This window comes from Hemibagrus wyckioides, linkage group LG25 (genome assembly GCF_019097595.1).
Source record: "Hemibagrus wyckioides isolate EC202008001 linkage group LG25, SWU_Hwy_1.0, whole genome shotgun sequence".
Classification (NCBI taxonomy): domain Eukaryota; kingdom Metazoa; phylum Chordata; class Actinopteri; order Siluriformes; family Bagridae; genus Hemibagrus; species Hemibagrus wyckioides.
The window spans coordinates 794,170-807,618 of record NC_080734.1 but is presented as its reverse complement, the minus strand read 5'-3'; the positions used below and the strand labels follow the sequence as shown (position 1 = coordinate 807,618).

At 37.8% G+C, this 13,449-nt stretch overlaps 1 protein-coding gene across 1 annotated transcript; it reads left to right on the top strand.

The window, feature by feature from the left end:
* The first annotated feature begins 574 nt into the window (after positions 1–574).
* On the top strand, positions 575–1,837 carry LOC131345789 (fatty acid-binding protein, brain-like). The gene is made up of 4 exons (XM_058378851.1): positions 575–708; positions 1,148–1,329; positions 1,463–1,564; positions 1,657–1,837. The coding sequence occupies exons 1-4, from the start codon at positions 639–641 to the stop codon at positions 1,705–1,707; spliced, it is 405 nt and encodes a 134-aa protein (XP_058234834.1). The 5' UTR covers positions 575–638; the 3' UTR covers positions 1,708–1,837.
* The last annotated feature ends 11,612 nt before the right edge of the window (positions 1,838–13,449 follow it).

Below are 13,449 nucleotides of genomic sequence, written 5' to 3'. Positions count from 1 at the left end.
AATTGAAAATAAAGAAACCCAGGACAGTGTCACACCAGTTACTGAAAGCAAAGATCACATATTTTTTCTGACAAAGATACTTAATAAAATTAAATACAATTGCACATAAATGTAAAGAAAACAGCATTGTAATTAAGTCAATGTTCAGAATCTAGAATATGTTTATTCCTCATCATCAGGGCTGATAATAACCCAAATACAAATTCATGTAAAAAAGTGTAACATTTAACAATTTACGAATGAAAAGTTAAAAATATATAATAGTAATTCTGTCTCAGATCCCATGGATTCTGATGACTGATTTACATTTTTGCAACCTTTTTCTCAAGGTTCCTTTCAAATTATAAACAAATTTCAAAATAATAGAATAATTAATTAATAAAAAATTCAAATTGTCCTTAGTTTATGAGTCTGACTATGGGAATCACAAAGATCAGCAAAGCCGTTATGAAAATATTAAAGCTGAATTAACATTTATCAGTTTAAACATTTCCAACTTCATAAATCCTCCCCTTTCCCACCTCACCAGCCCCGCCTCACTACACAAAAAAGTATAAATAATCTTGGTGCACTGTATAATTTACAGAAGTGAAAAAATTTTGCTGTCCTGAGTGAAATAATAATAATATCATTTCAAAATGGATGCATTTTTCGGCAGCTGGACACTGGTCACTAGTGACAATTTCGAAAAATACATGGAAGCACTCGGTAAGTGTTTATAATGATTTATAATCCCACTCTCAGTGTTTATAATGATTTATAATCCCACTCTCTGGTGTTTATAATGATTTATAATCCCACTCTCAGTGTTTATAATGATTTATAATCCCACTCTCTGTGTTTATAATGATTTATAATCTCACTCTCAGTGTTTATAATGATTTATAATCCCACTCTCAGTGTTTATAATGATTTATAATCCCACTCTCAGTGTTTATAATGATTTATAATCCCACTCTCAGTGTTTATAATGATTTATAATCCCACTCTCTGTGTTTATAATGATTTATAATCTCACTCTCAGTGTTTATAATGATTTATAATCCCAGCTCTTTTCATGATATTTTTGAGTCATTTTATTTTATCATTTAAAGAATATTTTTGTTTAGATTTTAAACAATCTTTTATTAAGCATTTTTTTTCATAGGCCTTCCACCTGCGATGAAAGAGTACGGACAAAACATGAAAGCAGTGGTCATATTTTCACAAGATGGAGATTATATAGTCAAAAAAACTAAAATGTACGAGGCCACAAACAGAACTTTCACCTTCACATTCAAACTGGGTGAGGAATTCGACGAAAGCACCATAGACTTCAGAGTCTGCAAAGTAAGTTCACTAAACAGCAGAGTTTCCTGAAATCAGAAATTTTAAAATGTATTACATTCATAGTACAATATCTAAGATTTTACACCCTCTATTGTGGACTTTGACGTCTCCTAAAATAACAAACTGTTTTCAGTCTGTTTTGAACCTGGAAGGAGGTAAACTTATACATCTGCAGAAGTGGGACGGTAAAGAGGCCACAACCATCAGTGAGATCCAGGACGGGAAACTGATTATAGTGAGAATATTTCTACATTTACTGATTTCTGTTTGTGTGTTTTATATGCTTTATAAAATCAGGGATAATAGTATATTTATTATATTTTTTAGACTTTTATACTTGGGGATATTGTATCTGTGCGCACTTATGAGAGGATCTAATGACCTACCGGCAGGAAGAATGACATCTATGAAGATTAATTATTCATCCATATGTCTTGACACTTGGGCTGGAAACAGTTCATGAAAATCTGCAAAAACTAAATTCAATAAAGATCTGGAGAAAATGTGATATGCATTATGTGTAACACTGATTCATAAAAGCACAACACACAAGAGAATATTATATAGATATTTGTTGTTATGACCCAGTCTAGGGTTGGGACGCACAGCGTGAGAAATGGCACGGGGTTTAACAGATATGTGTATGGGATGGAACAGACATGGGTAGAGTAGCGACACACACACAGCGGTGAAATAAAGTGGATATATTATAAATGTAGTGATATATCTACAACACAGTGAACTGGAGAGAACTTCAGGGTGGACCAAGGCCAAAATAACAAACAGAAACCCTCTGGATGGAAACTAGCTAACCTATACACAAAAAAACAAACAAAAAGACATTTACCTTCCCTAAAGTCCATACCAAGAAAACAGAGACAAAATGCCCACTCCCAAACAAAAATGGCAGTCACACCCCTATTACCGGTTAGATATACAAGGTAGCAATATTTAGAAGAGCATATTTACAACCGAGGCAACCAGAACAAAAATAGGGAATGGATCAAACTCAACATCAAGATGGGCATGGATCAAACCGGGTTAGCAAAAGCAAAACCACGACACAAAACACACAACACAACCACCAAATTCGAATGAGCAATGAAGCTGCCAGTGCGGGCCTCCATCCCGGCTTTATTGGGTTGCCATTACTGATTGAAGGTGGAGTAGCTGGACCAACAGGAAAGCCCGGGCCGGAGTACGGAGTGGACCAACCTAAAGAAGCAAGCACAAAACACAGGACACACAACACAACCCGTGCCTCCTGGGTTGTAACATTGTATTTGTATCTTCTTTATGGAGTGAGACAGGTTTCTGGGGCTTTTGGACTTTGATGAAGAAATCACTGAGAATGCTTGATGAACAGATCTTTGAGGAGATATCAGACAGAGTGATTGTGTTCATTTATGCCCATGTGAGGACAGTTAGGCATTAATGAACATAGCAGTTTGTTTTAGAAAATTAATACAAACATTCTTCAATTCACAGCATTTTTTGACTGATTTTAAAGGGTTTTTTTTTTTTTGCTGTATTAAAATCATTTATATAATTTATGAACTTTGGTATTTTATTCAACAAAATGTCTTTAGTTTCCATTTTAAAGTTAAGTATATATTAAAAATAGCATTAATATAATATTATAGCAGGTCTAGAGCCAGGGACAGGGGGAAGACAAGCAGGCTAATCCCACTGTCTGCTAGCTGCAACAAGTCCAGACCCAGAATTCACAATATAGAGACCAAGTCTTTTCCCCAAGCTAAACAAACATTTATAAACACTCAAAAAATTGTTTTAGTGACCTGATTAGCATAGATCTAGATTATAGTGAACAAAAGGTAATAATATTATACTATTACAAAAGTAATAATTAAAAAAAAAAGTGACTTATGAAAATCAGACATTGCTATTGAATTGTTTTTTTTTTTTAAAAAAAAAAAACTACTGAAACTTTCCTGAACAAAAATAATGGTACAATTAACTTTATAATATTTTGTTGCACAACGTTTTGAGGCAATCACTGCAATTAAGCGATTTGAGATATCTGCATCTGTCCAAAGGTATTTTGGCCTGCTCCTCGTGAGTTTTGTCCAGCTGTACATCAGCCACGCCTAACAGGCAGGGGAGGAGGTGGTGCACTTATTCATGATGATAAGTTAGGCACCACACAAAAACCCAGACATGAATTCAACACGGGTGAAGTTGTTTATTCTATCTTGTAACTACCATAATAACTTATGTAGGCACAAAAAATAAGTTAATCGAGTCAATAATTGTTATTTACAAACCTTCAGGGCCATATTCTGAATTCCTCTGTGAATTTGCAGATTTCATTTGGTTGTAAGTCTTCTAGATCAGCATGTTCCTAATAAAGTGGACCATGAGTGGTTATTCATCAACTTCAATGAAGTAGACTTGCTTAAAAAAATTGGGGGGGGGGGGGGTGGACTTTTCTTTGTAAACTTGATAAAGATGAAAGCTTGAAAAAACAGTAGCTGGTAAGTTGGTTTTATTTAGTTGTGTTAATTTTTTTGTTTGTTTGTTTGTTTGTTTTACTCTACATTTATTGTACACTTTTGAGGAAATGAGAAATGTTATAAAATCAGTTATACCAGTCATCATTTCCCCGAGAAGATCAACACCTTCTGATGAAACCTGAAAGAATAATAAGAGAAAATCTGGAGGAAGCTATTCCAAGTACATTTTACATAAGACTCTAAAATTCATCATTAAACATTTTAATGTGTTAGTTGAGTTTGAATTTGTTAAATTTATTCCAGCGTGTGTACAGTGATGAGAATCTATAGTCTGATTAAAGCATTAATTGAGAATTTGAGCCAGTTTTCAGCTTCATATCATCATATCTGTGTTTAAGAGTATGATAAACATCTCGTAGAGTTTCAGAAACACATTGATAAATATATCAGGAAGTGTCTGAGAGATCCAGGATGAGAGAGTGACTTCAGTATAAACATACAGTGAAACCTTGACTTACGAGCTTACTCCACCCACCACTCGGTCACCCAGCGAGCGGTCAGTCCACGTGGTGATCTCTCCAGGTCGTGCATTGGTGCTGTGTAAAGACACTTCATCACTCATTTTCCAAACATTTTGAAAGACAGGAAGAAACAAACCTCCTTGGACAGGTTTTTATTGAAACGCCCTGCAAGAGAAAGCGAGGAAAGTGTGGAGAAAAAGGCAAAAGTCAGAGAAGAAGATGATTAAGTGAAGTGAAAAATAAATAAATAAATAAAAAGTAGCAATTAAGTTTAGCGATAAAGTGTAGCATAGTGTGTAAGTTAAATTTAATTAATTGTAGCATTAAGTGTGTAGTGAGTAAGTTAAGCAATAGAGCTCAAAATGAAAAACTCCGCCCCCCTCCTCCGCCAATCTCCTCCCCCTCCGCCAGCATCTTCAGTGTAAATACACTTAATAAAACCAGTTTATTTCTTTACATTCTCTTTTATTATGTATTATTATTTTTTTATACATTATTTGTTATTTATAAAGTACATTTTTCTTATTTAAAGACACAAAAAAAATTGGTGTGTTTTTTGGGGGGCTGGAACGGATTAATAGCATTTCACTTCATTTTAATGGAGAAATTTAATTTGATATACGAGCAAATTGAGTTACGAGCTCGGACACAGAACCAATTAAACTCATAAGTCAAGGTATTACTGTAATTACTCCTTAATGAGACTGCTGAGGCTCGTTAAAACAAACATTGGTGTAATTTACTAATTTACCGAAGTTACAGCAGTCCTTACTTTCTCATCACTTCTTTATCACTGACCTGTGACAGGAAAACATGCTTCAAAAAAGATCAAGAAGGAGAAGGAAATTCTGTGAACAGATGCATGAGTTGTGATGATTATAAATCAAAATCAATAAAGAATTCAGGAAAATACACCACAGTTTAGAAATAGCAAATAGAAATTGCCTTTATTTGTCACATCTACATTACAGCCAAAGGTGGCAAAAGTACTCACAGTCTATACTTAATCTATCTGTAAAAGTACAGATACTTATGTGAAAAAAGAAGAAGTACTGATTCAACTTCTTTACTCAAGTAAAAGTAAGAAAGTACAGGGTCTGAAATATACTAAAATAAAAAAGTAAAAAGTAAAAATTTTTTCCCGTCAATGACACACAATACATGTTTTGAAAACTAAAAAAGTTCGGCACAAAAGCAGGAAATTCTGCTTCTTTTATTAACAACCTGCAGGGAACAAAATTACTGGACACAGTCAGTTTGCTGCAAGTTAAATATAATCAAGACTGAACTGACCAGAAGTCCTCCATGAGCATCTGGATTATTTTTAACAACTTTGGCACTCTCAGTACTATACTTAACATAAATTACTTTTAAACAGAATTTGTATTGTAAAAATTTGGCAGCCTTACTTCATGGCAATGTGCAAACCTGTTTTCTATTTCAGCAAAAGAACTTGAAACATTATATGATCAACAATGGAAACTTTAAGTCTAATCAAGTCTTTTTTTTGAGAAATTCACTCATCTCTACAGAACTACCAAAATCTTTTATTCAGCCTCAGCAGAAGCTGGTTCTCCAAGTTCTTTGAATCAAGGCGTGCTCTTTTAGTCCTCCAGTGCTAAAAAGCCTTTCGCAGGCAGCTGAGGCAGGTAGGGGTGTGTTGAGCTTTAGTGACAAGGTGCAGACTGCTGGGAAAGATTTCAGGACGTCCATGGTATCATCTGGACAGGCTAGGTAGGACTCTAGCTGCTTGGAGTTTTCTTGAGCATTTTGCTGCTTGATGGGGGAAAGAAGTCCTCCTCCTCTGAAGCATGGGAATGGTCACTTGGATGCACCATGGGTTGCTCCTTCAGATGACTTTTGATAAAGTCAAGGCCTATGGAATACAAAACCATAGAAGGTTTTTTTCCATTTGTAATACCTTGATAAAAACAGATCATGGAATTAGACTCCAATATTTGACAATACTTTTACGATAACGGTTCAAATTATATACTCAAGTAATTGTATATAATTAGTATAAGTATAATAAGTAAGGATGTATCATAAATTCCTGGTGCTCACTATTAACAAATGTTCATGTCACTACATTTTTATGTGATCAGCTCACAGTTAATGTGATCATCAGCTAAATAATGTTAGTTACTTAGTATATTATATGCTATCAATTAGCTGGACAGTTACATTACAGTTTACACATTACAGTCGCATAAATTTTAACATTTATTTGCTTAGCCTCAATGCCTCTTCTAATAGAAATTTGAAGCCATCTTTTATTCAAACTCAAACATAATCATAATAAAAGGATGCAGATATTTACATAGAATAAGATTACATAAATACAGTTACATAAATAAACGTATGTAACTGGAATCCAGCTAACTTGTTGCATATCAGTTGATGTATGAAGTAACTCATTTTACATTCCTCAACTGATGATCTACTAACTAATCACAGGAAGTCTTGATAATGACTTGATCATTAAATTAAATGTCATTAACTTCATGATGCATCCTATATTAATTCAGGCATTATATCATCAAGAATCATGAATTAGTTAACCGTTACTTAAGTGTATGATTTGTACCCTTTATCATGAACTACTTCCAATATTTTTATGCTAACACGTTTTGAAAAATAATTTTTGAAACAGAAAATGATTAGCATAGGATTGTAATTTGTTTGCAAAAATGAATGTGACTTTCACTTGTTATTGTATGACAATTACCAAGCATGTTATGGATAATTAAGATTCCAATATTTCCTCTGTTATCTTCAAAAAAATGTAAAGCATTAAGCAAATGTTTTAACACATACCAAGTTTTAAGATGTTGTCGTCACTTGTCCAGCATGTCCTGAACTTGGGGACAAGCATGGCAGCAGCAGTCAGCTCTGGATCAGCAAGCATCTTTCAAGTCCTGCTTGAAGAGCATCTACTAAAGGCACACAGAACTTGGAAGAATGTTTAAGGTTCTGTAGCTTAGTCTTGAGAACTGTTATTGTGGGTACCAGCCATCCCATCTGCACACTGGCCTCTCCCTGAAGAACATCAATAGCCTTTGCAAATGGGCTCATCATCTTGACATATTCTGTGAGAAAAGCAATCTCAGCAGGAGTGAACCTGTCAGAAAATGTTTACAACAAAACATGTAAGTGCCTACAAAAAGTCAAACATGTAACACATGACATATGTATATTGCACACACATGTAATGGAATTAACATTAACTTATTAATAACAGTCACAGAGGTGGGAAAATGTAAGCTACTAACATGGGAATTTTTAGCGCACTGCACACAGCTGTAATGGCTCCTTCTCCTTCCTCTCTCATGATCCTCATGATCCTCTCCAAACCCAGGAAAGAGAATTCCACCTCATCTCATTTGGCCTCAAGAGCTGGAGTTCGCATTTTTCTTTAATTATCTCAGCAGCTGCAGTGGATCGTCCACTTTTGTTCCATAAACTCCAGCACTTTGAAAATGCTGAACGAGAGAGTCGCCTGTAGACAGAGTTGGCATTTGCCTCTGAAACATCAACTGTTGACACCAGGTTCAGAAGGTGGCAGGCACAGCGATGATGCTCTGGAAGTTGGAATTCCAGGCCATCATCTTCTTCCAACAAGTTTCCTGCTTCAACAAACTCAAGATAGTCAGTCTTTTCCTCATCTTCCTCTTTTTCATTGTTCTCTCTTGCTACTGATTCGTGTGGCCTTGCCTCTTCTAGTTGCAACTTCTGGTTATTATTTTCATCCAGCTCTCCGTAGACTCGAAAAGCTTTGAGAAAATTAGAGCCATTATCAGTGGTTGTACGCTCAATCTTGTCGCGGATGTTATACTCTGTGTGAATGTCATTCAGGGCACCAGCAAGTGCAGAAAATGTGTGTGATCCTTTGAGCTGTTTGCATGCTAATGCAGCAGAGCATCTGTCCATTGTTTCAGGCTCTATCCAGTGTGCTGTGACCCCGAGGAAACTCCGTCTGTGTGCTGTCCAGCAGTCTGTAGTGGTAGCAATGAACTCAATCTCACTCACAGCAGCCTTCAGATTATTCTTCATTTCCAGTGTTGCTTTGTCAACTTTGTTTTTTATGGTACCTCGGGACATTACAACCACATCTGGTTGCAGGTGATGCACAAGAGTTGTAAAACCCTGCTGCTGGACAATACTGAGAGGGAGCAGACCTTGAATGACAAAGTTCATGATGGCTTCATCCACACTTTTCACTTTTCTGTGAAACTCTCTTGGTTTCGCACAATTTAAGCTGCTTGGATGGGCCTTCATCTGAGGATGACTTCCTCTTCAAAGTAGATGCAGTAAGGTTTTTGTATCTCTCCAAGTAATTCACATGCTTTCTCTGGGAGTGAGTTATATACATAAACACATACAGAAAACACAGACATACAAGGGTGTCATAAAAAACTTTTCTTTCTTAATTTTAACCCAAACCACTATTCACCCCTAAACCTACCCAAGAGGGGTTTTCTAGCAGATAGCCCCAAAGAGTAAAGTCAGTGGGACAACAGCAATTAAGTGAGGGTTACTGTTTTTTATTCAGCAAAATGCTAGCTAGTGTTAGCTCTATACTATCAAAAAATGTGTTCCCATAGCATTGGTAAAGGTTGTAAACTGACTTCCATAAAATGCTAAATAAGCTAATAAATACAACTGTAAATACACTTTACCATTATGTGTTTTTTCAGATTAGACGGCGAATTTTTGTACGCCAGAAGCTCATGGGTTTTAGGTTGGCACAAGACACAACGCATTCGCCATGAATCATTCATGGAGCCAACAACATCGAACAGTTCTTTTAAATACGGCCATGGATGGGGAATGTCTTGCTTTTCCGAGTCTGCTGCATAGTCGTCTGACTCGGCAATACTCCCTGTATCCCTTTCTTCCTCCATGTCGCGCTGCAAGTTTTCTCTCTATCATAACCCGTTCGCTCACTCGATTTCCCTCTGTAGTTAGTTACGTCTTTTATGTCGTGTCGTTATCTGTGGAGGTTGAAAAAGTAACGAGCATGTTTTGATAATGTAAGGAGTAGAAAGTACAGATATTTGTGTTTAAATGTCGGGAGTATAAGTAAAAGGTCATCAGAAAAATAAATACTCAAGTAAAGTACAGATACCTGAAAAATCTACTTAAGTACAGTAACAAAGCATTTGTACTTTGTTACTTTCCACCTCTGATTACAGCACAGTAAAAAAAATTTTTGCATATCCCATCCTTGGAAGTTGGAGTCAGAGCACAGGGTCAGCCATGATACAGCCCCTGGAGCAGAAAGGGTTAAGGGCCTTGCTCAAGGGCCCAACAATGGCAACTTTTTTTGTTATTAAATTTTGTTTTAAGTTTTGTTATTAGTTCATCACTGGGTTTTTTATATAACAGACCAATGCACTGATTCTAATTACACCACAGTGAATTCTGCACCCTGATTGGTCAGAAAGTGGTGATTAATTATCTCTAGCAGTAGCTGGAACACTCAAGCTGTAGGACAGGATATCGCATCAGCACAGAGCTGGTCTGTTGTTGTTACAGTTTGTCACCACTTGATGTCGCTGTTGATTTTGCTTTATGACCTGCAGCATCTCTTTATGTAAAGAGACAGAAATATTTAATTCCCAAATTCAGTTCGTATCAGAGACAGAAATGTGTTATTATTAAAATAGTTAATGCTTAAAAATGCTGGTATTTAATAATATTTAAAAAATCCAGGATAGAACGAAACACTTTCTTAATCACATAAACACTCAGCTGAGGCTGTGACATTACATCTTTATATAATATGTGTATATTATTACATTAATTTAACTCTTAAAAAGTCAAACAATTACAAGTAAAAAAAGTTTTTACTTTAAAATACAATACATTTATTCAATGTATTTTTCTTAATTTAAAACTAAGGACAAGTGTGCACACACACACACACACACACACACAACAACAACACACACACACACACAATATCTTTCTTTTTTATATTTTATTATCTGTGCCTTGTTGTTGTTGTTGTTGTTGATGACACATGACTTCACCTTTTCTCCTTTGTTTGCTATTCTCCCTGTATACAGACCCCAAATCAGTCAGTAACTGTAGAACTGAACTCTCAAACTTCCTTTAACTGTATCAAAGCCTGACAGAATTTCACTTAATGGTGATTAGGATATTAGACACCAAGTGAACATTTTGTCCTCAAAGTTGATGTTAGAAGCAGGAAAAATGGACAAGTGTAAGGATTTGAGTGAGTTTGACCAAAACTACCAAATTGTGATGTCTAGACCACTGGATCAGAGCATCTCCAAAACTGCAGCTCTTGTGGGGTGTTCCCGGTCTGCAGTGGTCAGTATCTATCAAAATTAGTACAAGGAAGGAACAGTGGTGAACCGGTGACAGGGTCATGGGCAGTCAAGGCTCACTGATGCACGTGGGGAGAGAAGGCTGGCCCGTGTGATCCGATCCAACAGACGAGCTACTGTTGATCAAACTGCTGAAGAAGTTAATGCTGGTTCTGATAGAAAGGGGTCAGAATACACAGTGCAGGACGGGTCAGAGCTGTTTGGGCAGCAAAAGGAGAACCAATATTAGGCAGGTGGTCATAATGTTATGCCTGATCAGATCAGTGTGGTATAACAGTTCTCTCCCATCTGTGAGGTCATATACTAGATCTTTTGTTCTGTCATGTTATTTTGTTGTCGTTGATTTTTCCCCATCCCTGATCCTATATTTACCAACTCCACAGCTTGCTACTGTTTTAATGGTTTCTCATCATCTCCTAATAGTTTATAGATGATTCTGTCACCTTTTATGCCACATCTTCAGTTCTGTCACTCCATGAGATTTAGAAAACAAGACGTCAGTTCACTGACGCTCAGCAGTTGTTTTGTCTCAAGATTCAATTCAAGATTCAAGAAGCTTTATTGTCATTTCCCCCACATATATCTGACGCAGTACAGAGTGAACTGAAACAGCGTTTCTCCAGGACCTGGTGCTACAGAAACATACAACAACAAAGAGTTCAACACAAAACACCACCACAGAGCTAGGACAGGAGATTGTCTTAGCCATGTAAAGTGCACAGTGTGCAGCTAGGTGCAAACAGAACATAGACAAGACAAAAGACAAGAAAGACAACACAAAAGAACACGGGACACTTAGCGCCGAAAAAATAAAGAAAAGAACATGTGTACTGGAATGTAAGTGAAATAAAATAAGATAAAGTGAAATGATGTAAAAAAGTATTGTGCAAAAATACAACAGCAGCAGTTGAGGTAGTGCAAATAGAAATAAACATAAATATAACTATAGCAGCGGATGACAGGTAGAGGTAGTGCAATAAGTAATGAACAATATAAATTATGTGCGTGTGTGTGCGTGTCCACACAGTCAAGAGAGAGTGTGTGTGTGTATCTGTGTGTGACAGAGACAGAGAGTTGTATACAGTTCAGTCCAGAGTGTGTGTGTGTGTGTGTGTGAGAGAGAGTGTAGAACAGTTCAGTCCTGGGTGTTGAGGAGCCTGATGGCTTGAGGAAAGAAACTGTTACACAGTCTGGTTGTGAGGCCCGAATGCTCCGGTACCTCTTTCCAGATGGCAGGAGGGTGAAGAGTGTGTGTGAGGGGTGTGTGAGGTGTGTAAGAGTGTGTGTGAGGGGTGTGTGAGGTGTGTAAGAGTGTGTGTGAGGGGTGTGTAAGAGTGTGTGTGTAGGGTGTGTAAGAGTGTGTGTGTGAGGTGTGTAAGAGTGTGTGTGTGAGGTGTGTAAGAGTGTGTGTGTGAGGTGTGTAAGAGTGTGTGTGTAGGGTGTGTAAGAGTGTGTGTGTAGGGTGTGTAAGAGTGTGTGTGTGAGGTGTGTAAGAGTGTGTGTGAGGGGTGTGTGGGGTGTGTAAGAGTGTGTGTGAGGGGTGTGTGTGTAAGAGTGTGTGTGTGGGGTGTGTAAGAGTGTGTGTAAGAGTGTGTGTAAGAGTGTGTGTGTGGGGTGTGTAAGAGTGTGTGTAAGAGTGTGTGTGTGGCGTGTGTAAGAGTGTGTGTGTGGGGTGTGTGTGTAAGAGTGTGTGTGTGGGGTGTGTGTGTAAGAGTGTGTGTGGGGTGTGTAAGAGTGTGTGTAAGAGTGTGTGTAAGAGTGTGTGTGTGGGGTGTGTAAGAGTGTGTGTGAGGGGTGTGTGTGTAAGAGTGTGTGTGTGGGGTGTGTAAGAGTGTGTGTAAGAGTGTGTGTGTGGGGTGTGTAAGAGTGTGTGTGAGGGGTGTGTGTGTAAGAGTGTGTGTGTGGGGTGTGTAAGAGTGTGTGTAAGAGTGTGTGTGTGGGGTGTGTAAGAGTGTGTGTAAGAGTGTGTGTGTAAGAGTGTGTGTGTAAGAGTGTGTGTGTGGGGTGTGTAAGAGTGTGTGTGTGGGGTGTGTAAGAGTGTGTGTAAGAGTGTGTGTGTAAGAGTGTGTGTGTGGGGTGTGTAAGAGTGTGTGTGGAGAGTGTGTGTAAGAGTGTGTGTGGGTGTGTGTGTGTGTGTAAGAGTGTGTGTGTGTAAGAGTGTGTGTAAGAGTGTGTGTGTGGGGTGTGTAAGAGTGTGTGTGAGGGGTGTGTGTGTAAGAGTGTGTTTAAGAGTGTGTGTGTGGGGTGTGTAAGAGTGTGTGTGTGGGGTGTGTAAGAGTGTGTGTAAGAGTGTGTGTGTAAGAGTGTGTGTAAGAGTGTGTGTGGGGTGTGTAAGAGTGTGTGTGTGGGGTGTGTAAGAGTGTGTGTAAGAGTGTGTGTGTAAGAGTGTGTGTAAGAGTGTGTGTAAGAGTGTGTGTGTAAGAGTGTGTGTAAGAGTGTGTGTGTAAGAGTGTGTGTGTAAGAGTGTGTGTAAGAGTGTGTGTAAGAGTGTGTGTGTAAGAGTGTGTGTAAGAGTGTGTGTAAGAGTGTGTGTGTAAGAGTGTGTGTGTGGGGTGTGTAAGAGTGTGTGTAAGAGTGTGTGTAAGAGTGTGTGTAAGAGTGTGTGTGTGGGGTGTGTAAGAGTGTGTGTGTGGGGTGTGTAAGAGTGTGTGTAAGAGTGTGTGTAAGAGTGTGTGTGTGGGGTGTGTAAGAGTGTGTGTAAGAGTGTGTGTAAGAGTGTGTGTGTGGGGTGTGTAAGAGTGTGTGTAAGAGTGTGTGTGTAAGAGTGTG